The 25,149-nt window shown below is 36.1% G+C and overlaps 1 protein-coding gene across 6 annotated transcripts in view; it reads right to left on the bottom strand.

The window, feature by feature from the left end:
• SF3B1 (splicing factor 3b subunit 1) overlaps positions 1-25,149 on the bottom strand; it is a 63,948-nt gene that overhangs the window by 2,515 nt on the left and 36,284 nt on the right. For 2 of the 6 annotated variants that reach the window (XM_060152391.1, XM_060152392.1), the window contains exons 2-24: positions 23,689-23,855; positions 22,247-22,351; positions 21,763-21,877; positions 19,845-19,924; positions 18,703-18,873; positions 14,546-14,783; positions 13,207-13,419; positions 12,830-12,951; positions 10,945-11,142; positions 10,751-10,852; positions 9,055-9,234; positions 8,279-8,365; positions 7,649-7,919; positions 7,213-7,358; positions 6,958-7,104; positions 6,691-6,816; positions 6,011-6,232; positions 5,548-5,730; positions 5,349-5,460; positions 3,750-3,870; positions 3,300-3,431; positions 1,834-2,106; positions 195-411 (exon numbers count right to left, since the gene is read on the bottom strand). In XM_060152391.1, coding sequence (XP_060008374.1) covers positions 195-411; positions 1,834-2,106; positions 3,300-3,431; positions 3,750-3,870; positions 5,349-5,460; positions 5,548-5,730; positions 6,011-6,232; positions 6,691-6,816; positions 6,958-7,104; positions 7,213-7,358; positions 7,649-7,919; positions 8,279-8,365; positions 9,055-9,234; positions 10,751-10,852; positions 10,945-11,142; positions 12,830-12,951; positions 13,207-13,419; positions 14,546-14,783; positions 18,703-18,873; positions 19,845-19,924; positions 21,763-21,877; positions 22,247-22,351; positions 23,689-23,855 — 3,728 coding nt within the window. Of the gene's footprint in view, positions 1-194; positions 412-1,833; positions 2,107-3,299; positions 3,432-3,749; positions 3,871-4,266; positions 4,337-5,348; positions 5,461-5,547; positions 5,731-6,010; positions 6,233-6,690; positions 6,817-6,957; positions 7,105-7,212; positions 7,359-7,648; positions 7,920-8,278; positions 8,366-9,054; positions 9,235-10,750; positions 10,853-10,944; positions 11,143-12,829; positions 12,952-13,206; positions 13,420-14,545; positions 14,784-18,702; positions 18,874-19,844; positions 20,408-21,762; positions 21,878-22,246; positions 22,352-23,688; positions 23,856-25,149 lie in introns of those variants that run through there. The other 4 variants (XR_009541109.1, XM_060152393.1, XR_009541111.1 and 1 more) reach the window with 4 other exon arrangements.

Genomic DNA, 25,149 nt, shown 5'->3' with positions numbered 1-25,149 from the left:
CTTTGAGAGAGAAAACAAGATGGCAATTGCACAAAACTGCAGAGGGCAAAGACAAAATCTAATCCTCCCTCCCTCCCCTCACAACTGTTCTCCCGTATGGCAAAAACACACCCTACCGATAATTAGGAACAGTGACTTAATTCAACTAAAATTACTTTTTTCAATGAGTACTCTTTTAAAAATCTTTGACCTACCTGTAAACAATACTGCAGCATTCTACATGGTCCAATAGCAACTCTCAGACCCTCCAGGGCCCCCATAACTGCCTGAATTACATGGGGAGATGTCTCAAACACATTGGGCCATACATAGTTCAACAAGTGATTCAGTGAATCTTCACAACCAAATCCATAAACCCCAAGTGACATGTGTTGCACCACTGCACTAGCCGTCTGTCTGTGTACAAGGTCCCTGTAACAGAGGGGGAGAAAGCTCTTTGTTAAGATACAGTCTTAGTTTCACAGAAGATACATGCCTGCCCATTAGAAACTAAATCACAAATTCAGTGCATGGAATGAATGCAGAGTCATCCCCACACCTTATGTATCTGATACAGAATGCTTTTAGAGTGACTAATGATTCTACTTGAGAACTTTGCTTTAACGACTCAAACCTCACTCTGGCTCAAAAATAAACCATATTTTTCTTTGAAAGTAATATAAGCAAGAAAGCCGAGCACAGTGTACATTTTATATGCTACTAAAAATGAGAGAGAACACATGACTCTTACATACGAATGATTAACAGTAATATCTCATTTTAAACTCTGTAAACTTAAAACCTTTGAAAGTAATTCAATACAACAGATAACTAAATTGAGATTAAATCTCTTCCCTTGTCAATTTTTTTTAAAGGTTCATTCAAGAACTCAATTTAGGGAAAGGAAGAGAAGGACCAATAATTTTTTCAAACTCAGAAATAAGAACTCTTATCACCTCCCATGTTTTAAATGAACTTATGTTTATGACAAGTCATTGAGTTATTTATTCCACAATTATTCAACTGACTACAAGCATCAGATAACGGGTCTATGAAGGGCATAAAAACAAGTTCACACTCTTTACCCTCAAAGGCAGGAAGAGTACTTTAAAGGTATAAGAGAAAAAACATCTGAACTTAGTTACTAGCATCCTTATTTCTCTTATTTATTGTAATAATCTATTAGGCATAGACTGAAGTGAAGCTGTATTCCCCCTTAGTAAATTTCCCAACTAAAGTAATGTTTCTTGGTATCAGGACTCTATCAATCACTTCAAGCAGTACTTTATCAGTGGTCACCACCTGAATAACTGGGGGCCTGCAGTGGGAATAGTGTGGCTCTGGCAGGCTATGTTCAGTAGTTCAAAAGCCTTATAGAAACCTCTGCTTCATCTGCCGTAACAAAAAGCTAAAAAGATCGGGTCTCTTTGCCATACCGATAAGCTCATGCTCAACATTTCCTCTAATTATATTTGACTTTAATTTTTAAAACAAAAGTTGATCAGGAATTCCCTGGTGGTCCAGGGGTTAGGACTCAGCACTTTCACTGCCGGGGCCCAGGTTCAATCCCTGGTCAGGGAACTAAGATCCTGTGAGCTATGTGTGTGGCCAAAAGGCGGGGGGCTATTAAAACAGGGAGGGGGCACTTGGAAAAAAAATTGGGGGAACCACTATAGCATCTATCTTATTTAGAGATAATAGTCCTAATTTATTTATAGTTTCATAAAAATCCAGACTAATAGTCCCTTCTTTAACTACATCACAACAAATAGGTCATATAATAATTACTTCCATAAGTTCTAAAATAAAAGAAGAATTATAACTATTTTCTTGCATTTAGTTCAAGTCACTTACCTATCCATTAAAGCATCTTCAAGGAGTGGTGTTACAGCATAAATGTAGTCCTTTCCCATCTCACCAATATATTCAAACAAGAAGGAAAGTGATTTTAACACTCCATTTTGAACATTCAGTTCAGGAACTCTGTATTCATTCATTAAGGCAGGTAGTACTGTGAAGGGTGAACATGTTTCAGCGACAATAGCTATTGCTACAGTGGTACAAACTCTGTTCTGCCTTTCCTGAACTTTGAGGTTGTTTAAAAGTGTAGCCAATACATCATGAGGGCTGGAAAAAAATAAATGTGTCAGCAAACTGTTAGTTTACAAGTCAAAATTTTTTTGGAGGGAAGAAAAATAATCAAAGGAATGGAACTTCATGCTAAGTAATTACTGGGAACTTAGTAATTTTATGCTAAAATGCAATACTTTCAAGTCACTGGCATTACGGTTTCTACTTAAGAACTTCATTTAAATTAAAGTGTTCATTTTAATGAAAAAATTCAAATGGCTTCATTTTCAAATATAATTTACAGTCTTTAGTATATTTCCTAAAACAAAAAGAAATTTCATTAAATGTTTAGACTGAATAATTCTTTGAGTGGTCAGAACATGGCCACTAGAGCAGGCAACCTTACAGTAGTATATAAACTGTGGTCTCCAATGCCACAACACACAAAATCTGTTTTCCAAAATCCTCCCTCCCACACACCTTTACCACATTTATTCTCCTTCTTTAAGCATTTATTCTACCACAAATTTAAAGGGACACAGGAACTAAAAAGTTAACAACAGCTATTCATTGCCAACTTCTTAACTACATCACAGATGAAAAAATATTATTGCTACCAAAAGGCATGTGGGGAGACTCTAATTAAATAATCCAACTTTTGTTACGTTTTATTGCTTGAAAATATTTAGTTATTAAGCCACATATACATAAGTATCTCATTTTCTACAATGACTGTTTCTTCTAGTTTGGTTCTGGTGGAGCAGAAGCAAATAACCATAGGTTATCTAATAAAATAGCTATCATTCAGTTGTCTGTGGATTAATTTTAGAAAAATATTTTTAAAACACATAAAGCATTAACATAAAAACTGAATTATGTTAATTGTTTTACTAAGAACTGGCCTTAATATTTTAAGCAATATCCTAAAAGGACCAACAAAATTTGAAATTATTCTGAAATGGTACTGTTTCCCTCTTCTGAAAATAGTGAAGTGTGACTAAATGAAATTTTAAACTGTTCCATCTATTTTAATTCAATTTAACATTTAAGAAAACATTTCAAAAACTGAAGGTCAGTGGTTGAAGTCTATTCTAAAAAACATAAATAAAGTCTATTCTAACTGCATTACTCATACCTTGCCTTAAAAGAGAGTCTACAGAAATGGAAACACCTTTTAACACTACAATGGGTCTATTACAAAGTAAAAAAAAAAAAAAAAAAAAAAATACACAGAAGTAAATAATACTCACCCAATGGCCTTTGCAATATAACCAAATGTGTTGACTGTGGCTCTACGAATAGCTTTTTTGTGAGCTTTTAAGAGCTCTAAAAGCTCAAAGCAAATCCTCATCCATTCTCTTGCAGACACATATTCAGCTCCCCTAGTTTAAAAAAAAAAGTTAAATTTTTTGTAACAATAAGTTTTAAAAGGTAAATCTGCAAATTCAGTTCTCAAAACATGATTACCAATTCATTTTAAGCATTAAATAAAATTATTATTACTGCTCAGAAAGGATGGTTTAGTTTTAAAAATATACTGCCACTCCCTCATTACCATTCAAATTTGAAAATATTACTGAAATATTAGCCTGACCATATATACTTACATTAGAAACAATAAGCAAATTTGCAAAGTGAATAAAAGTGGCTAAATGTGAAACACAATACTGCTTATTAAAATGTTTAGGTAATCTGCTTACCTATCAGCAATACGTCCAACAAGATCAATACAATTCTCTTGTACTTTTTCATGCCTATTCTTTAAGATGGGGGTGAGTCTAGGCAGCAGATCTTTAATTGGTGGAGTCATCTTATGCATACCTATTTAACAGAAGTCAAACACACTATCAATTAACACGTGAACTGCAACCTTTGTTCATTTTACCTTTTATTTAACAATGTAATATACGTGACTAGGCATAAATACAAACTTACAGCTGCCTATGGAAAGAAAAAGCCCCAGCTTCAGATCAAACGCAGAATTTTTAACTTTTTATTAACAACTTCTGATTATGCATAAAAATGAAAGAAATTAGTGAAGTGATTTAAAGAATGATGGATACTCAACAACAAAAAAAAGTTTTATTTGGTTCTGAAATGTATTTGTACACTGACATTTAAATATGGGGACAGCTTATGTTCCGGCCATACACAACAATATAAGCCAGAGGTAGACATGTAAATTAAAGCAAAATTTTCCAGAAAGGGCCCCCTTACCCTTTAACTGCAAAACAAACAGATCTCCAGTCTCCCTGCAATGCAGGGCATACTTGGATGGTATTTACACCTATGAAGAGAGAAAAAAGGAGGCAGCTGGCAGGGGCTCTTGCTCTAACTAGAACTGCTTGCTCTGATTCTCTCTCCATTGCTTTTCCCATGTTTCTCTGACCAACAATATGGTTTACAATTCCCTGCAAACCAGAGCCCCACAAGTGGCCAAGTAACTGATTTTTGGCAAGTATCTCCAAGTAGAGAGAGAGGAAAGGGCTGAACTGGGGATTATATGTAAATGCGATGGTTTGAAGACCTCCTATACTGTATAAAAACCCCTTACTAAAATGAGAAAAATAGTGGCTATCACAGCCAGCTATTTCGACCTCTTGATAGGTTATTTCTGTCCCTCTAAACTCCGTAGAAGTTACTTTTGCAATAGTTACATTCACTTATAATGAAGGATAAAACAGGAGACCATTTGTTTGTTCCATCATAATGCCCTTAAAGAGGAAAAGCTTTGTTCTCCACACCCAAGAGCGTTTGTAATACACCTCTGTTTTAACTTTGGATAAAGAACTGAAAGGACAGTTTAAAAGAATTGGATTTAAATAAAAACGAGGTCACTTGATCAATTCACTTTTCTCTCTGGTTATTGTTCCTTGAACTTAATAGCAAGCAGGAAAACCTACCATAACCATTTACTAATTCAAGGTTGAATAAATATATAAAACTTTAGAGTTCTCTCCACCCACCACCTCCTCTCCCATATATTTCAGGTGACACACAATTTTTTTAGGGCCCTCTATCCCATGACTTCAAAGTTTTTTGAGTTGTGACTACTTCCTCCTCTCTTGCAGGTCCTAAACTTGCCCTCTTTCTCTCTTTTAAAGTAAAATATAAATAGACTTTGGGAGCTAAGATTCTTGTGACATCCCAACTTAACTGTAATTTTCAGTGGTTAAAAAAAAAGTATCAGACATTCATTAGTCAACTCCTAAATAGGATTCTCTATTTTACTTTCAAAATACCAAAGAAACTTTAAAATACAAAACAAAAAATTCTTACATGACCAACAAATTCCATACCTATTACATTTACAATGGCCTTCAGTGCTCCAAGAATGCTGCCCAATACTTCAGGGTACTCTTCGCCCAAATACTCATACAAAACAACACCCAAGTGCCCCATCAATTTTTCCTGTAATAAAAAAATGATGATGATGAAATGTTACGGTTTACATTACTCCTTTTGGTGAAGAAATAAGAATCTGATATAAAAGTTTACCTCTTGACAAGTTTTCATGACAACAGCCGTTCGAGAGATCAAGTCAGCTGCCTGTTGCCTAACTTTTGCTGATTTGTTATTTAAACGCCACAAAACTGTACCGCAGATCTGAGGCAAGTACGGTTTGACTCGTTTGCCAAGAGCATTGACCACTGTGCCAAAGCCGTTCAACATTACTGAGTCCTTAAAAAAAAAAAGCCAAGTTAAATTTAAAACCTACATTCAATGTGAACAAGAATTCAGTTTGTGACTAAACAGTTGAAATATAATTATATTCCGTTTCCAAAAATCTAACCTAAAAATTTGAGGTAGAAGAGTATTTCTTTGTAGCCAACTGCATGAGAACATGAACATTTAAAAATTATTTCAAATTTAATTACTCTTTGGTGATAATATTTACTTGAAAATATGTTTTACAAATATGAAAGTCAGTGGCAACTTGCCTAATAATTAGTATCATTACCTCTGTAGTCTGTTCTTGAAAAGCATAAAGAATACCATCAATCAGTTGTTCTTCAAGTTTATGATCAATGTCTGCTGCTCCCAAGTTGCCCATAATTTTCTCAATTGTCTCCATCACCATTTTTCTGTACTGTTCAGCTTCATCTTTCAGATCATCCACAATCCTGGATATAATTTCTGCTGCACCTACTTTGTTTGCCAACTCCACAGTAGTATCAACTAACTAAAAAGAGGAGGAAAAATCATTTAATTTACTGCTTTTCCAAGGAAATGAAGAGACATCATGAAAATGGAATATTCTAAAGATACTATTTAGCTAGTAAGCATGCTGAGGACAGATGGCTCCTACTATTAAAACTTTAAGAAAAAGGTGGCCAAAAACATTTAAATATGAGTCTAAGTCAAGGAGATTTAAGGTTACGATTGTATTCATGCTTCACCTAGCCAGATTAAGCAGTTCATTTACTAGACAAAAATGTCAATTTATAGTTGGCTATCTATCCTAGAATACAAAAGCAAAATGGAAGTTAACTGGCTGACTAAAATCCATCTCCTTTCACAATCAAACACAAACAACCTGTGAGTTTCTCAAGGCAAAAAATAACTTATGTAATATGCATTCAAACTGACTAAAGGATCAGCTGAAAGAATTTCTGAAACTATTTTATGATAAAAGCTTACCTGCCGGTAATTTCTTCTATCCAAAGCCATTCTGTGTTGCCAGAAGTGTTTAAAAAAAGGAGGAAGGATCTCTGTTTTAATGTAGTTTGCTTCTACACCATCTGTTCCACAACACTGCTTTACCACCTAAAATGTTAAAAAATAATAATAGTAATCACAGTCCTGGTTTAATACACAAGTTTTTTTAAAATGATATAAAATTCTCTTTGAACCATGAAACACATTTAGATTAACAAATCTGGAACAGCAACAATTTGGAACAATTACCTTCAGCACAATTTTCTTCATTTCTTCATCAGGAGATTGGAATTCTCGAATAAGAATTAACATCACTTCTCTAGTATAGTAGTTGGCATATTCTGCATCCATGAGAGGAATAAGATACCCAATAGCCTTTAAGAAAGCGGCCAGGCCCTATTTTAAAATAAAAAATATATATATACTTAGTAAATTAGCTTTAAGTCACTTGAACTTCAATGAGTAGAAATAAAAAGAAAAATGAAATCAAACTGGTAAATCTACCTTTCCTCTGTGTTGGCGGATACCCTTCCATAGAGGCTTTAACACAGAATCAAAAGATTCGATACCATAAGGAGTTGCTGCTTCAGCCAAGGCAGCAATGGCCAAAGCACTAATGGTCCGAACTTTCTGCTGCTCATCCACAAGACCTATAAAAAACCAAACACAGGTTTTAACTAAGCAACATTACCTAACTTCCATAGCATCATGCAGATTCTAGAAACATATCTAGCCATTTAGTCAAATTGCAGAATCTGTTCCCATTAGACAAAATTAGGCAAAAGCCAGTATGAACCACAGCCTATTAGCAGCTAATATTACAAATCCAATCATAAACTATATGGTGTTTGTGTAGTTTACCTTCCATTTCTCTCTCCAAGAATCAGTAGCCTAAATTTCAGAAAACTGTCTTACAAAAGACAGTTATACTACAACTTACCATGTTCAATGATTTCAACTAAACTTCTGAGATGTGGCAAGATGGCACAGCCCATGAGAATAGCTATTTGCTGTACTATTTTTATACCAGTGTGTCTTGCTTGCCAGGACTTCTTGCTTTTGCACACAGCTTTTAAGAAAGGCAATAATGAAGGAATGCCCAGGGCAGAGGCTACAACAGCAAAAGCTCTAGCTGTTGTGTTACGGACATACTCATCCATGTTATCTATATCAGGTCTCATGGTAGAGATCATAGTAGCCAGACCAGCAGCCTGAAAGTTTAAGAAAAAAGCAACAGTCATGAGTTGATAACATTAACCCTCAATCATTCCATTCTAAAATCAAATAATCCGGGCTTCCCTGGTGGCGCAGTGGTTGGGAGTCCGCCTGCCGATGCAGGGGACACAGGTTCGTGCCCCAGTCCAGGAGGATCCCACATGCCGCGGAGCGGCTGGGCCCGTGGGCCATGGCCGCTGGGCCTGCGCGTCCGGAGCCTGTGCTCCGCAGCGGGAGAGGCCGCAGCAGTGAGAGGCCCGTGTACCGCAAAACAAAAAAATAAATTAAAAAAAATAATAAAATCAAATAATCCTATCAACATATATAAAACTTTCTTCTCCAGAAACATAAATACCTTTGCCAAATTAGAAATAATCTCTCGGCCTTCCACTCTAGCATAGTAATCCTCATCAATCAACAATGGTTCAATGACCACCAGGATCTGAAAAAGAGAAGGAGCTACATTTTCACAGCAATTACTGATGCAATGCTCAAGTAACAGTACATGTAAGGGAATTTATAATTACCAGGACTTTGTTAATCAAGGGACAAATTAAGAATTTTAATCACACAAGTTGAAACCCCACATAAAGATGAGTATTTGGGAGCACTGTTAACTACACAGACTATAAAATACACACAGTACACACACACACACGCCCATCTGCATTTTACAATTCTAAACCATAATTACCATCAGCAAAAAGATGCTTCTTAGTAGTAAATGGCATGGTATAGAAACATACATTTTCTCATTCTAATATCAATAAAAGCAAATTTTAAAATATGAATAATATGAACCCACTATATAAGATGGCAAAAAGTTACATCTATTTACACATGTATTTGTGTATGTATGCTTGTGCAAAGAAAAAGGTCTGGGAGGGCATGTAAATTTAACATTGGTTAACTGAATATCTTTAAAGGGGTTGAAATTTCCCTTTTTATTGTGAATGTGTAACATCAGCTGTTACTTTTTTAGAATTTTTAAATTTCACAAATACACCTAATAATAAGCTGGTCAAAAAAATCCACTAACTCCTTTTACTTAAAAAATATCAAACCAAAAAAATAAATAAATAAAATAAATAAATAAAATCAAACCATTAGAAACACAAATTGAGAACAAACCTTGTGCACATATGGTCGAACTAAGTCATCAAGTTTGTATAGTATTCTATCAATAACTTTTACAAGTAAATGACGCTCTTGATCCTCAAGTGTAGGCGACATCAGCAGAGGAAGAATTTGATTAAACAAAGGACCAGCTCCAAATTCACGAGCTTTATCAGTAATCTGACGCAATGCAGCCTGGAAGAGAAAAGAGTAATAGGCATATTTCTTTATTATAAGCATGAGCCAATTAATTACTCCACGGTTTTCTGTAACTGAATATTTTAGTGTAAACTTCAGACACCTTACATAGAATAGCATGAGTTCATTCCCATCAAAATTACTCTGAAGTCTGAACTCTTGGGCTAAAGGCTCAATGTTTTCAGTTAATTCAAAAAGGGTAACTGAAAGCTGGAGAGCATGTGGAGAAAAGAGAAGCCTCCTACACTGTTGGTGGGAATGTAAGTTGGTGCAGCCACTGTGGAAAACAGTATGGAGGTTCCTCAGAAAAGTAAAAATAGAGTTACCACATGATCTAGCAATCCCACTCCTGGGCATATATCTGGACAAAAATATAATTCAAAAAGATACATGCACCCCTCCCCATGTTCATGGCAGAACTATTTACAAGAGCCAAGATATGGAAAACACCTAAATGACCATCGACAGATGAATGGATAAAGAAAATGTGGTGCATATATACAACAGAATACTACTCATCCATAAACAAGAATAAAATACAGTAAGTCCCCTACATACAAACCTTCAAGTTGTGAACTTTCAAAGATGCAAACATGCCTCTGTATGCCAGGTACTGTACTGTACTACTGTACTTTTCAAGGTACTGTACTGTAAGATTAAAACTGCTTTATTTTTTGTTTTTTATGTATTATTTGTGTGAAAAGTATTATAAACCTATCACAGTACAGTACTACATAACTAGTCAATTGTGTTAGTTGGGTTACCTAGGCTAACTTTGTTGGACTTAAGAACAAACTGGACTTATGAATGCACCCTCAGAACGGAACTCATTAGTATGTAGGGGACTTACTGTAATGCCATTTGCAGCAACATGGATGCAACTAGAGATTATCATACTAAGTGAAGTAAGTCAGAAAGAGAAAGACAAATACCATATGATATCACTTGCATGTGGAATCTAAAATATGACACAAATGAACCTATATATGAAACAGAAACAGAATCAGGGACATAGAGAATAGACTGGTGGTTGCCAATGGGGAGAGGGGTGGGAGAGGGTTGAACTGGGAGTCTGGGATTAGCAGATATAAACTGGTATATATAGAGTGGATAAACAACAAGGTCCTACTGTATAGCACAGGGAACTATATTCAATATCCTGTGATAAACCATAACGGAAAAGAATATGAAAAAGAATGTATATATATGTATAACTGAGTCACTTTGCTGTAGAGCAGTAATTAACACAACATTGTAAGTAAACTATTCTTCAATAAAAAATAAATTTAAAAAAAGGGTAATTTAATAGAAAGAGTCACAGAGTATAATATAAAACTCCTTAACTTCTCCTAAAGGATCAACCATCTTCAAGCCACATATGATACTAATACAATACCCCACATAATTCCACTAATTGTATTAGAATCTTCAGCATATTTTAAAGGCTCTGATGATAAAATGGAGAATCTCTAAAATTATAATGAACATGATGATTTAATAAACTGGTACTTACTTTTCTCATTGGAGGTGTTCCATTCTTAATTTTTAAAAGCAACTTCATTATTTTTCTCTCTTTTTGCTCTTCCGGACTAAGTGTTGATTCATCAACATCAACCTAACAGTAAGAAGTAAAAAGTTTAAAGGTTAGTGGAGATACTGTAACTTCTAAATAAAAAGTAATATTTTATTTCTGGTATTATCACTTACCAAAAGTTTATCAAAGTACTGAATATCATCAGGTTTTAAAAATGGAAGATTTCCAGATGGTTGGTCATTAACACTTTTCATAGTTCTATCTTCAGTTTGCATGTGGAAACCTGTCATACCACCCAAAGGTGTTGGAGTTGCTGTCAGCTTTCGAGCTGGAGTTCGAATAGGAACATATCCAGCTGGAGGGGGAAGTACCTAATACAGTTAAAAGACAGTTTAGGATTTTCTTAACTTTACATAGTAAATAATAACAAAAATGAACAATATTTGCAGTTAAGATGCTTTTTGCTTAGAGGCAAGAATTAACAATCCCATTTTTCTATCTTATTTATAAGTTTAAAATACATAAGTATTACTATTTCTCATCAAATTTAAATTAAGTGTATTAGAAGTAGGGGGATATGAGGATACACAAAGTGGGCTTACAAATTCTGATCACTTTCAAACATTAGTCTATATAAACATGTTGGTGAACCAATGTAATATAAATTGAAATAAGCTCAAAGTGCACATAATGTATAAAATATTATATTTTAGTAATAAATTAAAAATTCATGTAAATCTCTACAAAAACAAATCTTAGTATTTAAGTCGTTCTACAAAAATGAGTGACTGCATAAAAACTACAACCAAAATATTCACCAAAGCCCTGTAAATACACAACATTTGACTAAACCCAAAAAATTCACTCAAGAGTCACAAAGGAGGGCTTCCCTGGTGGCGCAGTGGTTGGGAATCCACCTGCCACTGCAGGGGACACGGGTTCGAGCCCTGGTCTGGGAAGATCCCACATGTCGCGGAGCAGCTGGGCCCCTGCGCCACGGCTGCTGAGCCTGTGCTCTAGGGCTCGCGAGCCACAGCTGCTGAGCCCACGTGCTGCAGCTGCTGAAGCCTGTGTACCTGGGGCCCATGCTCCGCAACAGGAGAAGCCACCGCAGTGAGAGGCCCACGCACTGCAACGAAGAGTGGCCCCTGCTCCCCGCAACTAGAGAAAGCCCACGCGCAGCAATGAAGACCCAATGCAGCCAAAAATAAATAAATTTTAAAAAGATGTAATGACTATCCTCTTAGGAAAAAAAAAGAAAAAAACTTGTATTAGAAAAAAAAAGATTCACAAAGGAGGATTTTCCCCCTCCTATTGATAAACCAATCAATGAATGCAATTGTAACAGACACTTAGCCAGTCAATAGTAGGCTGGAGAGTGACTATACCCACAGCATTACACGGAGGGTACAAGAAGTTATAAAGCAGTAAGTTCATGCATACTTGAAACAAATACTCTAATACAAACCTAATGAGGGGGTAGGGGGAAATACATACATAAAAACTGTTAAAAAAGCAATAGGCATTGGCAGAAAAGGCTCTGTAAAGGCCATCAAATGACTTAGGTTCCAGCCCTGGTTATAACATCAGCTATATGACCACTTTTAGACCAGCAAAAGGTCCTTGAGTAACAGGTACCTAGACGATTTTATAGTTCAAAATGAACTTCAAGTTGCTATGGTAAAGAGAGAACATAACATTCTTCGTGTCCACTGGCAACCCATGAACTAAAATACATAAGATTTTGTGAGACACCAAGTAAAATAACCATGATCTAATGTTGGAAATGAAATATACCTGGAAACAGCTAAAGAATGAAACGGCAGTAGTAAATTTGAGCAAGGCCAATGCAAACTTGACCAGTTAGTATTTTCAAAGAATATTTAAAATAAAATCCAGGGAATTCCCTGGCAGTCTAGTGGTTAGGGCTCGGAACTTTCACTGCCGGGGCCCAGGTTCGATCCCTGGTTGGTGAACTCAGATCCTGCAAGCCACGCAGCGTGGCCAAAAAAAAATCTCTATCCTAAAAACCACCACACTCATATTCACTGTTTTTACCTTATATCCTTCTGGGAACATAGCATCTAATTCTTCATCAGACAATGGGCGATTTCTCTCATCAATTTCTCTCTCCCACCGCCAAGCCTGAAGCTGTTCAGGAGTCATACTCATTATGTGACCTACCAAAAAAGCAAATTTCTGTAACAATCTATGTAGTGCAAGACTTTTATCATTACACAGATCCTTGGGATATAAGATAGTTAAAATCCATTCTAACATTTAATTGTTTATATTATAAACTCAAACCAAGACTTCTTTTTACATCCTGTTATTCTTGCTAAAAATAGGCATTAATGGCACACAGAAAAACCACAAAGAAAAAATTCAAAATACTAATAAGGGGAAAAAATTATTTCCAATGATAAAGTTTCTACCTGGAGTAGGGGTAGCCATGTTCATGGCTGGCGTGCCAATTGGTGTCTTTCCAGGGGTCAGAACAGGAGTGCTTCCACCCATCTGACTAGCTGGTGTTTCATCCCAACGTGACTTTCTTTTACTGGCTCCAGGAGTTGGTGTTTCACCAATGGAATCTCCACCTCGATCTGTTCGAGGAGTCTCAGCCCATCCACTTCCATGTCCAGGAGTATCTTTAAAGAAAAGGAGTGAATAAGCCTAAAATTTTAACCACTGTCAAAAAATGACTATTTTCAGACAACTAATATACTTAAACTGATCAATTTCAGAAACAGGATATTCCTAAAATGGAGACACATTTAAGTTTTAATGTTTCATTTCATATTTATTCTCCTTGACTGTATCTTTTCCACGGATTACAAAAACAATAAATGATAACCATCGAGGAACAGGAAAACAGAGCAAAGGATTTTTTCAACTACCCACAACATACAACCCATAGACAGCCACTTTATGTATCTTGGGCCACTTTTCATTTCTCCATGGAGTGAGATTACTCTGCATGTACAATTCTATACTGCCTCTCTCATCCATTGTATTTTTTTCCGGGTTTTTTTGGGCTGTGCCATGCGGCCTGTGGGATCTTAGTTTTAGTTCCCCGACCAGGGATGGAACCCGGGCCCCTTCAGTGAAAGCACCGAGTCCTAACCACTGGACCACCAGGGAATTCCCTACATTTCATGTTAAGCACTCTGCCCAATCATTAAAAATTCTTTATAAAATTTTAATATAGCAGATGTAATGTTAAATCTTAACTTCCCAACGCTAATCTCATAAACAGTTAATGAAATACAGCTTTAGAGAGTTTACACAAAAAACAAGGTATTTAGGCAAATTTACACAGACAGAAAGTAAATGAGAGGTAACCAAAGGCTGGGAGAAGAATGGAGAGTTATTGCTTAATGGGTACAGTTTTTGTTTGGGATGATGACAAAGTTCTAGAAATGAATAAAGGTAATGGTTGCACAACACTGTGAATATACTTAATGCCACTGAATTGTACACTTAAAATGGTTAAAATGATAAATTTTATGTTATATATATTATACTACAATAAAAAAGAGGTTATGGCATACAAACTTTACTTTCTTCTAATGTTCTTCCTAAAATAAATCTTAAACCTCTTCAAGAAGGGAAAAGAATTAGGTATATCATCTGCTCAGTTCTTTACCTGTCCCAAAAGCATCTGTTTATTTATCTGTCTTCCTAGGACCAGAGAGAACAGATTTTGGCCATAAACATACCACTCATCAAATCAACATTTTACCCAAGCACACACCCAAACTCCACTAGAAGTACCTCTTTCTGTTTTGGGGGTCTCATCCCATCTGTTTTTACGAGCACTGGAAGTTGCACCTCCATGGCCTGGTGTCGCGTGGCCTGGTGTATCGCCCCGTCCAGGGGTAGCAGCGCCCGCAGGTGTGTGACTAGGTGTAGGATCCCATATTTTTGAGCCTGGGGTTGCTCCAGGAGTCTCACTTCCTTTTGCACGACCTGGTGTCTCATCCCATCTTAAGGAAGGGGTATGTCCAGGGGTCTTAACAGAGCAAAAAAAATTTATTTCATACACCCACATAAAAATTAGAAAACCTGCTAAGCAAACAAAAAAAATTAAATGTTTTAGTTCATGATTAAGAGAATAGATTATCCTTCTGCTTAAAAGATACCTACTTTCTAGCAAATATGTTTATGACAAAAAATAACTTAAAGATTTAATTTGGAGCAATGAAAAAAGCCCTAATTTAAAAAACAATGTATTTTGGTTACGCCACTAATGGCTCCGTAACTTTGGGAAAACATTAAGGTTTCTCTGTCAAGATCTCAAGAATTTCACCTTTAATTATATCAGCACATCTCAAAACTGGGTCTTAGAGACAGAGACTCATGAGTTCCCACTAAGAATATTTTTGTTTTTGTTCAATTTTGTGTGTGTTTAATTAATTTAAGCATGTTTTGGATCACCTGGGTAATTATAACTAGATACTGCGACATTATTTCAAATCCCTGAGAAGAGGTTATATTTAGAATCACATCTATAATACTATTGCTCTGATGCTGGCAAGATTAGAAGTTGACTTAAATGATTGAAGGTTCCATGGTAGTTGAATAGAGACAAGTAGTGAGCAATGTAGGACATCAGACAGTACGAAAGCAAAAGAACCTGCAGAGTGCAGACAATATCATATCAAAAACAGCAGGTGAATTAGTGAAGCAAAACAAAATCTGTATTTAAATAATTCTGTAAGTTTTGTAGTATACTTTACCTATTTCTTTTAAAGTTGGATGTTCTATCCAACCCAAGAGTTCTATTTAGCTTTATGTTTGCAAATAAGACTCAGTATTTCTTCCTTTCAAAAGATTCTGTATAGGGCTTCCTTGGTGGCGCAGTGGTTGAGAGTCTGCCTGCCGATGCAGGGGACACGGGTTCATGCCCCAGTCCGGGAAAATCCCACGTGCCGCAGAGCGGCTGGGCCCATGAGCCATGGCCGCTGAGCCTGCGCGTCCAGAGCCTGTGCTCCGCGACGGGAGAGGCCACAACAGTGAGAGGCCCGCGTACCGCAAAAGAAAAAAAAAAAAAAGATTCTACATATTACTCAGGGTTGAGAAATTCTCAATTAGATGAGTAAAGAACATAAATTGTTCAAAAGTCTCATTTTCAGCAACTGCTCTTCCTGCTCAATCAGGTAGGAAAAGATGTTTCCTAGTATCCGCTGTAATTCCCACAATCATAATTAAGATGGACTTGTGTTAAATGAGAAGTGTGAAAGAAAACATGGTCTGACTCTCTACAGCTTTTATGAGATAGACATCAACTCTTGGGTCTCCTTTGCAGTTAAACAGATACCAAAAGGACAAGTTTCTCTTTCTCTGTTTTTAAAATTTGCACTGAATGTCAGTTTTTAAAATTTGCAGTGAATATCAACCACAGAATTTAAGTTAGTAATAACATATTATACAGAACCAAATCCTCTCATATATCAGCAAGCAAATGGAGACTCCTCAAGATCTAAAACTAAACTGTTTGGAAATTATGTGCTAGGTTTAGTGTATCTCAATTCTGGGTTTGGGAAAACAATGCCATGGCCTGACACATTTTTCCTTATTTGTAAATAAATCTGCAGTAGCCTATGCTAGAGTCAACAGTGACTTAGACTAGGGTGGTGGGGTCATGAAAAGTGGGTAGATCCTGAATATATTTAAAGGTCGGGCCAACAAAATGCATTTGTGGATAGGATGCCAGGGAAGAGAATAAGAGGAGTATAGGATGACCCTGAAATGATTTCTAAGGGTTTGGTTTGAGCCAATAGACATGGGAGCAGGCTGGAGGGAGTGAGTACAGAAAATCAATTTTATTATAAATACTGATTCTGAAAAGCCTATCAAATACATATCAAAATAAATGTGTCAGGTCTGAAGAACAGAGAAGTATGGATGGATTTGTAAATTTGGGAGCTGTCTTATAAATATAGTATGTAAAGATAGGAATGAGAACCTAGGGAGTTAGTTTAGATGCAAAAGAGACCTGAGGACTTAGCATTAGAGTACCCCAAATTTTAGGAAGCTGAGGAAGATCCAGCAAACAAGACTAAAAAGCAGCAGTCACTGAGGTGAGTATTACAAGAATCAAGAAAGACTGAAGCTCAGAGGCTAGGAAAGAAAAGGGTACCAAGGGACTTCCCTGGTGGTCCAGTGGTTAAGACTGTGCTTCCAAAGCAGGGGGCGTGGGTTCAATCCCTGGTTGGGGAACTAAGATCCCACATGCCATGAGGCGCGGCCAATAAATAAATAAGTAAATAAATAAATAAAAATTTTTTTTTTTGGTTTAAGAGGGTATCAAAGAATGTCGAATGCTACTGATATGCTGCATAATATGAGGGTTGAGACTTATCTTTGGATTTAGCAATGAGGAGGTTAAGTCATCTTGACAAAAGAGGATTTGGTGGAGCAGTGCAGGCAAAAGCACCAGAGCACAAGTATAGATACACAACTCATTCAAAGCATTTTGTGGTAAAAAGAGCAAGAAATGGGATGGTAGCTGGAAGGGGAAGTTATGGTCAAGAGAAGATTTCTTGTGGTATTTTTTGTTTTTAAAGATGAAGATCAGTAAAATGTGTTTGCTCATGATAATAACCAAGAGTACAGAGAAAAAAACTGATGTTACATGAGAGTCCTTGAGTAATAAGAGATGGGAAATGGCACATAAGCAGATGGGTTAGCTTTAGATGGTCAACCTGTACCAATAGTTCACATTATAAGAGAAGGAAAAGCAAAGACGAGAACATATACAGGCATACCAGTAGATTTCACAGTGGGAATATGTATACTTTTTTCTTTTTAATTGTTCTTATTTGGGGTGAGAGGGAAAGAGAGAGCAAAGTCATAAACTAAAAAAGAAGCAGCTGGGCTTCCCTGGTGGCGTAGTGGTTGAGAGTCCGCCTGCCGATGCAGAGGACACGGGTTTGTGCCCTGGTCCAGGAGGATCCCACATGCCGCGGAGCGGCTGTGCCCGTGAGCCATGGCCGCTGAGCCTGCACGTCCAGAGCCTGTGCTCCACAACAGGAGAGGCCACAACTGTGAGAGGCCCGCGAACCACCCCCCCCCTCAAAAAAAGCAGCAGCTAAGGAGGTACTACAGGTTTCACAGAGAAAAGCATAAAAAAGTCATCTGAAGGGGAGGAGGACAGAGTTATTGCTTAATGATCACAGAGTTTCCTTGAAGTGATGAAAAAGTTTTGAAAATAAATCATGGTGGTACTTGACACACACTGTGTCATCAATACCACCAAATTGTACACTTAAAAATGGTTAAAAATGGTAAATTTTATATACATTTTACCACCAAAAAAAAAGTTTCTAGAAAAATCAACTGATGAAGGAAACGCAGTAGCATTATGTATCTGACACCTGTAGTCAGAGACTTAAATAATCCATCTAAAAAATGAGGAAGACCACTGTTATACTCAACCTCCACATAACGTGACATACTTACATATCTATAATTAATATTCCAAAAGGAACATTCCTTTACCCCATGTTATGAACTAAACTATGTCTCCACCAAAAGTCATGTCGAAGCCCTTATCCTCACTGTAACTATACTTGGAGATTGGACCTTTAGTGAGGTAATGAGGCTAAATGAGGTCACAAGGTTGGACATGAATCTGATAGGACTGGTGTCCTTATAGGAAAAGAGACACCAGAGCTCCCTCGCTCTTTCCACGTGTGCAAAGGCCTCTTGAGGACACAGCAAGAAGGCAGATGTGTGCAAGCCGGAGAGAGAGCTCTCACCAGACACTAACCCGGTTGGCACCTTGATCCAGAACTGTGAGAAAATGTCTTCTGTTTAAGCTACCCAGTCTGTGGTTATCTTGTTGTGTCAACAAAAGCAGACTAATATATTCCATGAGAAAAATAAATTTAAAATAGTAATAATAAAAAATAAAAAAAAGAAATTACCTCTGCTTGATCCCAACTTGATAGCTTTTTTGGAGTGGCACCAGGAGTCTGATCAGCTGTTTGATCCCAACGCCGTTTTCGTTTTGAGGGAGGCTGGGATGCTGCTGCTCCATTGACGACTTTTAGTTCTCCAGCTTTAGCTTTTTCTGCTAGCTGTTGCCTAATTTCTCTCTGAAAAATATTTGAATAAACAGTGAGCATCTTTAAAACATTTTCAATATATTCTTATATCATTAGCAGAGTCATTTCTATATAATGCCATTTTATTTTTCACTCATTCTCCTTTCTATGCTACTGGTGGACCCATTCCTTATTTTCCCTCTCTTTCCTGTATTTTCAAGTTTTATATACTGTCTTTCCGCACAGTATATAAAATGAGCAAATACAGAATTTATTACGTAGAGCGCACTGCTTTATATACACTTAATGAAGTAAAATCTTCAGTCAATGGTAGTGAACCAAAATGCTTCCAATGAAAAACAGTTTTACATAAAACTCATAAATAGTAATTAAGACTATGTAATAAGTTAGAAAAGCAATAAAAGTGAAATTTTCAAAATTTTGTTATAACTATGAAATATTATATATAATATAGTCACAAAAAATACACATTTATTTAGCCTATGATTTTAAAGTAGGGTTCCATTACCGCATTTAATTCATCCAACAAACAAATCTATTATATATTTATAATAAAGTTATGAAAATTAACTATTAGAACAAAACACCGCAATCTCTGCAGGCCAGCAGGAATTCGTTAGAATTCTCCACCCATATTCAAACTAAATTTTATGGAAGAATCAGAGGCTTTTCAAAAAATGATTTTACTCTTTGACTTTTCCCTTACACACTGACTTCAGGCACACACCATCAATCCACCCCCAGATATATCCACTGTAAGATATATATGCATATACATGTGGCCAAGGGGCCAGGCCCTAGAAAAGGATAGTACAGAAATATGAAAAGCTTAATTTGGGAGGTGTTAGAATTTTGAATAAGGTTCTTTCTCAACTTAAGTTTTATTAATAATGTTAAAATATTACTTGTGCAGCAAATAAAAAGGAAACATGAAAGTCTCTTAATCTCAACTTTCTTTACATTCTTTCAACACCATTAAAATAAAAAGCAGGTTCACAGACCTCTTCTTTAGTTAAATGTTGTTCTCGCATTACATCCATGTAAGTCCTAGCATTCATTTTAGGATCAGGGGTCTTCCCTCCTGCAGAAAAGAACAGCAACAGGACAAGAGTACAATAAATAAAAGATAATTAGGTTCAACTGATTTATCTTCCCTGCTCTAATATTACATTATTCCATAATCATTTAATTTATTTTTTGATGGAAAACTTTAATAATTACACATCTTACTTTTTATTGAGTTTGCTGATCAATTTAACCTGTTTGAACACAAACATATCTACAGCAGTTTAAAACAAATATTTTAATGCATATAAAAACAAAATGACAGCACAGTTTAGAGTCTTCAGAAGTGATGGGTTCCTGGGTTGCTAATCCGGAATACGTACACTTTCGTGCCTTTGTCTCCATCAGCAGTTCTGACTTCAAGCAGCAGAATAGAAGCCTAGAAAATTATCTCTTTACCATTAGTAACACTTTGGAAAGATATTTATATTCAAAACATTACCTGTTGCAAGCTGTTAAAATCCTGACTACAAGTAACTATGACTAGATAAGTTCTTCATACAATGTTCTAAAACAGTTATAGTTTAGAAAATCTGATTTTTAAAAATAGACCTCTAATCTTATTCTGATGTCATGTTACTAAAAAGGGCTTCATGATTTTTACTTTTTGTTGACCCAGAAACATATTTTTATTTTCTCAGAAAGTATAAATAACAACTGGAAACATATTACTTGAAATATATTACTTCTACCAGTTATTATGATGCATACAGAAAAAAAGTGGTGTACAAAGAGATGTGTTAGTCTCTTGGTTAAAGTTTCAGTATTTGCTTTTCAAACTTCAAAATATCTTAAAGAAGCCCAAACAATATATAACAAGATTCACAGAGGCACACTACGTTTTAGAAATGTGATAATTAGCTATACAAGTAGTATAGCATCACAATTTAGGAAAAACTAATAAAGGTCTAAGACATTTCCTATGCTGAAGATCATGCCCAATTGGTAGTGTCATTCTTTCTGACACTATCTCTGATAAGACTTCCTTTGGAATACTTTTTCACCATAATCTAGAGAGGATGTGTTGAACTGCACCCTTAAGAATGCAGACAGGACTGGCATATAGCAGTACTGCTGTAGGAAAGAAATTAAGGACAGTTAGTATGGGCCTGTGAATTCTGACATACATGTTTAAATCAATTACAATTATGCAAGTAAAAAAAAGAATATCCCTACTAATTCATGCAGGCTGAAAGTCTAATTTGTAAACCTGCAGCAGAATCTAATTTTAAGAAACAGGCACCTAACTTTGATCTTGAAACTCACTCACCTGAGGAAAGCTTCCATCAGGCTCACTATGCCCCTTGTACTGACCTGCACACTAAAATTAGCAAAACAGACTCCAACTATTAAAAATATCAAAGTCTTTGTATACATACTTTTGTTTTAACTTTAAGTATGCTTAGAGCAAAGTAGGTGCATTTACTAAACTATATTTAGAGCAATATGAGGGGAGCTCTAATGTGGAAACAGTTTCTCAAAAGTAACAATCCTAAAAATCTAAGACTTGGAATGAAAACTTTCAATAATTTGAAAGTATTTTGAGCAGAAAAACACATTTGTTCAAAGTAAAGAAAGCGTACCCAAAACAAAAGTAAAAGAAAAACCTTTAACCCTTTGCGTTTCTATGGCATTGGCTCATTAGTTTCTTGTCCTTCTACCTGGAAAGAAAACTGGCATTATAAAGATGAAGAATATGGCATCTGTGACTTCAACCAAATCTATACAAATCTATAAGGGGGATTTTAAAAAAGAAAAGCAAATTCATAAGCATGCCAAAAAAAATCAAAGGGCTAAAGACAACTTAACACAAATAAATTTCTGAATACTTATAGAAAAGTGGGAAAGAATTACCATCTGCAAAAGGATCAAGACGCTCTGGGGAAATTATCATGGTCCGCCTGTGCTTTTTGTATTCATCTTCCCGATCTGCAATCTTCGGAGGTCGGTGCTCAGCAAATGGATCATACTGAAAAGAGGTATGTCTCACTTAACACTCACTTATTAAATAACCAAAGAGAATGTCACACACAAAAATCAGAACATTATAAAACATGTAAAAATGTTTAATAAATACCTAATATTATGTATCATTTTTCAGATAAATGCTAATGTGAAAAAATAAGGCATATGGAAATGAGACAATTTCCATAGTTCAATCCTTCATGAAATGATCACCCTTTTGAAATAAACTACTATTTCTAATTCTCCCAAATCAACTCTCCTCAGACACTGTAATAACTTGATTCCTAAAATATGTGACTTTCCATTGGAATTAAGACGTTCAGTTTTCTTTAGCTGAATAAACTTTGGTTTTGACTTAAAAAAAAAAAATCACCTGTTCTGTTGACTGTGGTATATCATTAAGCAATGCCACAGGGGCATGATATCCTGGCTTCTTCTGACCAAGCAAACTTGTAGATGATGAGTAGTCATCGTCATCCTGCAACGAATGCCCCCAGAAAGCCACAAACAAAAACGTCAGAACTTAAAAACTAGAAAGAACACACAAAGATTCAATATGAAATCAAAAGACAACGTGATGAAACTTGTTAACACTTAGGGTTTTTTTTCAACTCAAAAAGTTAATAAAGAAATTTAGTTCTCTATATTCTTTTAAAAATACTAAACAAGGAATCCTTTCTGTAAATAAAGTAGGTATGGACTAGAAAAACCTGAGCATTTCATCTTCTCACAGAGCGCATGATGAAATTTGTTTTCAAATTTGGAAAATACAAACAGCTTATTTAGAACTCTCCAGTTTCCTTGTCTTTTTAACTTTTTTAAAAAACATGATTTAACCACAGAAACAAGTAAAATGTAATTAATTGTAAATGTATTTATTTCCCTAATAGTACGTTTAAACAGAACAATGTTATATTATTATTTTACTAAGGTAAGAAGTGCAACAATGGATAGATCTCAAGATCTTAACAGCTCATTAATTTTATTCAAAAATGAAATGACAACTTCCCGCTCAGCGTCTGGAACACAGAGCCATCACTGCCTCTTACCATTAAGGTACGATAATGCAAATATAAGACTGATCAGCTTCTAGAAATTTTGCCTTTGGAACTTTAAAATTTTTCTTAAAAAAAAAGTTCTAACCATAAAATTAAATATGGCTTGAATTTCATAAAAATAACAAGTTTCATAATCTATGTACATAGATTACTGAACCACACGAAAATGATCAGCTATTTCACCAAATTTGGATGTTTGAAAATGGTGTGACAAAGTATAAGCTATGTGGACTATATGAAAACACTTTAAGAGATGTATTTCAAAATGAGAGGCAGTCCCCCTTCAGAGTAACTAAATTAGGCATGAAAAGCCCATTAATATGAGTAACAAGAAAGAGTCCACTCATGTTAAGATGCCAAGGGGGGAAAAAACAGCACCAAGTTTTTTGGAAACAAGTCAGAAATCAAAAGTCACAAGCACAGACTGCTGTTTAAAATGAAGTCACTTCTCACTGGGCTACTCTAGATAGAGCTCAGTAGGTAACAATAAGGATTTACTTTACAATGGTTAATGATTTCCAGGTGCTTTGCTGGATAAACAAACTAGTTTTAACATAAAGATTCAGAACTGAGCACTTCCAGAAGTTCCTTAGAAGAGAAGGACGCTTTCAACAGTTTTATCCTCCCAAAGGAAGATCTCCCAATCTCCAAGATGTCTCCCCATATTAAACCAGATGACTCAAAACAAAAGATTCCTTTATATTTCTTGCTCTCCTTCAAAATAATGCTTGGACTGTTTATATACTTTGTAACTTACATCTTCAAGTTCAGTTGCAGCAATAGATGTCACGTATCCAGCAAACCTGCTGTCACTTCCACCATAAATTTCCTGGTCATAATAACCTGTAGAATCAAGGCCCACTCCTTGAGCTTCATCAAGAGCTGCCTTCTTTCCTTGAATTTCTCGAATCTGTGCTTCAATATCTATAACAAAATTAATAAAATCTTCTTAACCTCATTTTCCAAAGAGCACTCAACACAATGCATTTTTCTACTGAGTATTATCAAAAACTCTTCTAAATACAGAAACTTCAAAATAATCATTCCATAAGGGGTTAGAGTAACTATACAAAGTATTGATTTTTAATAAATTTAATACACCTCCACCCAACAGACAATACTTATGCACACAGAGGAGGTGCTTACTACTTCACCAACTACAAGTTACTCTCACCTTAAGAATGGGTTACCAAAGTTCATTATACTACTGCTGAATTCTAAGCTTTTCCTGCTTGAAAAAATAATACTGTTAATGTTGATTAAGGGACCAAGTACAACACTCAAGATTATTTAAACTCAACACTACCAGAAAGGTAAAAACAGTACTGTGGAGAGTGGTTCGCAAACCTAAATGGGCAACAAATCATCTACACGTTCTGATTTTGTTAGAATGCAGCAGGCCTATATCATATCAGACCCAAGTTTCTGCATTCCTAACAAGCTCCTAGGTGATGTCCTAAACATTTTCAACAGCAAAACAATAAAGGATAAAATCTAAATTCTTAAACACGTAATACAGAGCCCTACACAGTTTGGCTGCAACCACCATCACATTAGATTTATGATTAAGAGTCTGAGCTTTAGACTTAAAATGTATGTCTTCAAAGGCTCTTTCTCTGCTAATTAATACGTTATTTAACCTATGTATCTCAGTTTCCTACAACATAAAGTTTTCTTTTAAGGACTGAAGGACATAATGAACATGAAACACTTAAGCATTCAATGAATGAATTAACTCTTGCCATGTCTCACTCCCCAAACACCATGTCTAGCCATAGGTCTGACATTCAGAAGATCCACATGGTTGACTTCCCTGGTGGCGCAGTGGTTAAGAATCTGCCTGCAATGCAGGGGACACGGGTTCGACCCCTGGTCTGGGAAGATCCCACATGCCGTGGAGCAACTAAGCCCATGAGCCACGACTGCTGAGCCTGAGCTCTGGAGCCCGGGAGCCACAACTACTGAGCCCATGTGCTGCAACTACTGAAGCCCACACGCCTAGAGCCCATATGCTGCAACAAGAAGCCACCCCAACGAGAAGCCTGCGCACTGCAACAAAGAATAAGCCCCGCTCGACGCAACTAGAGAAAGCCCATGCACAGCAATGAAGACCCAAAGCAGCCAATAAAAAAAAGATGCAAATGTAGTGAATGAAGTATCACCTCTTTTCAACTGCTTTTTTAATTTTTCAAGACTGAAAAAAATTAAAGCAGTACAA

The sequence above is a fragment of the Lagenorhynchus albirostris genome, chromosome 6, assembly GCF_949774975.1.
Source record: "Lagenorhynchus albirostris chromosome 6, mLagAlb1.1, whole genome shotgun sequence".
Lineage (NCBI taxonomy): Eukaryota > Metazoa > Chordata > Mammalia > Artiodactyla > Delphinidae > Lagenorhynchus > Lagenorhynchus albirostris.
The sequence above is the reverse complement of the archived record's forward strand: the minus strand, read 5'-3'. Positions and strand labels throughout refer to the sequence as shown.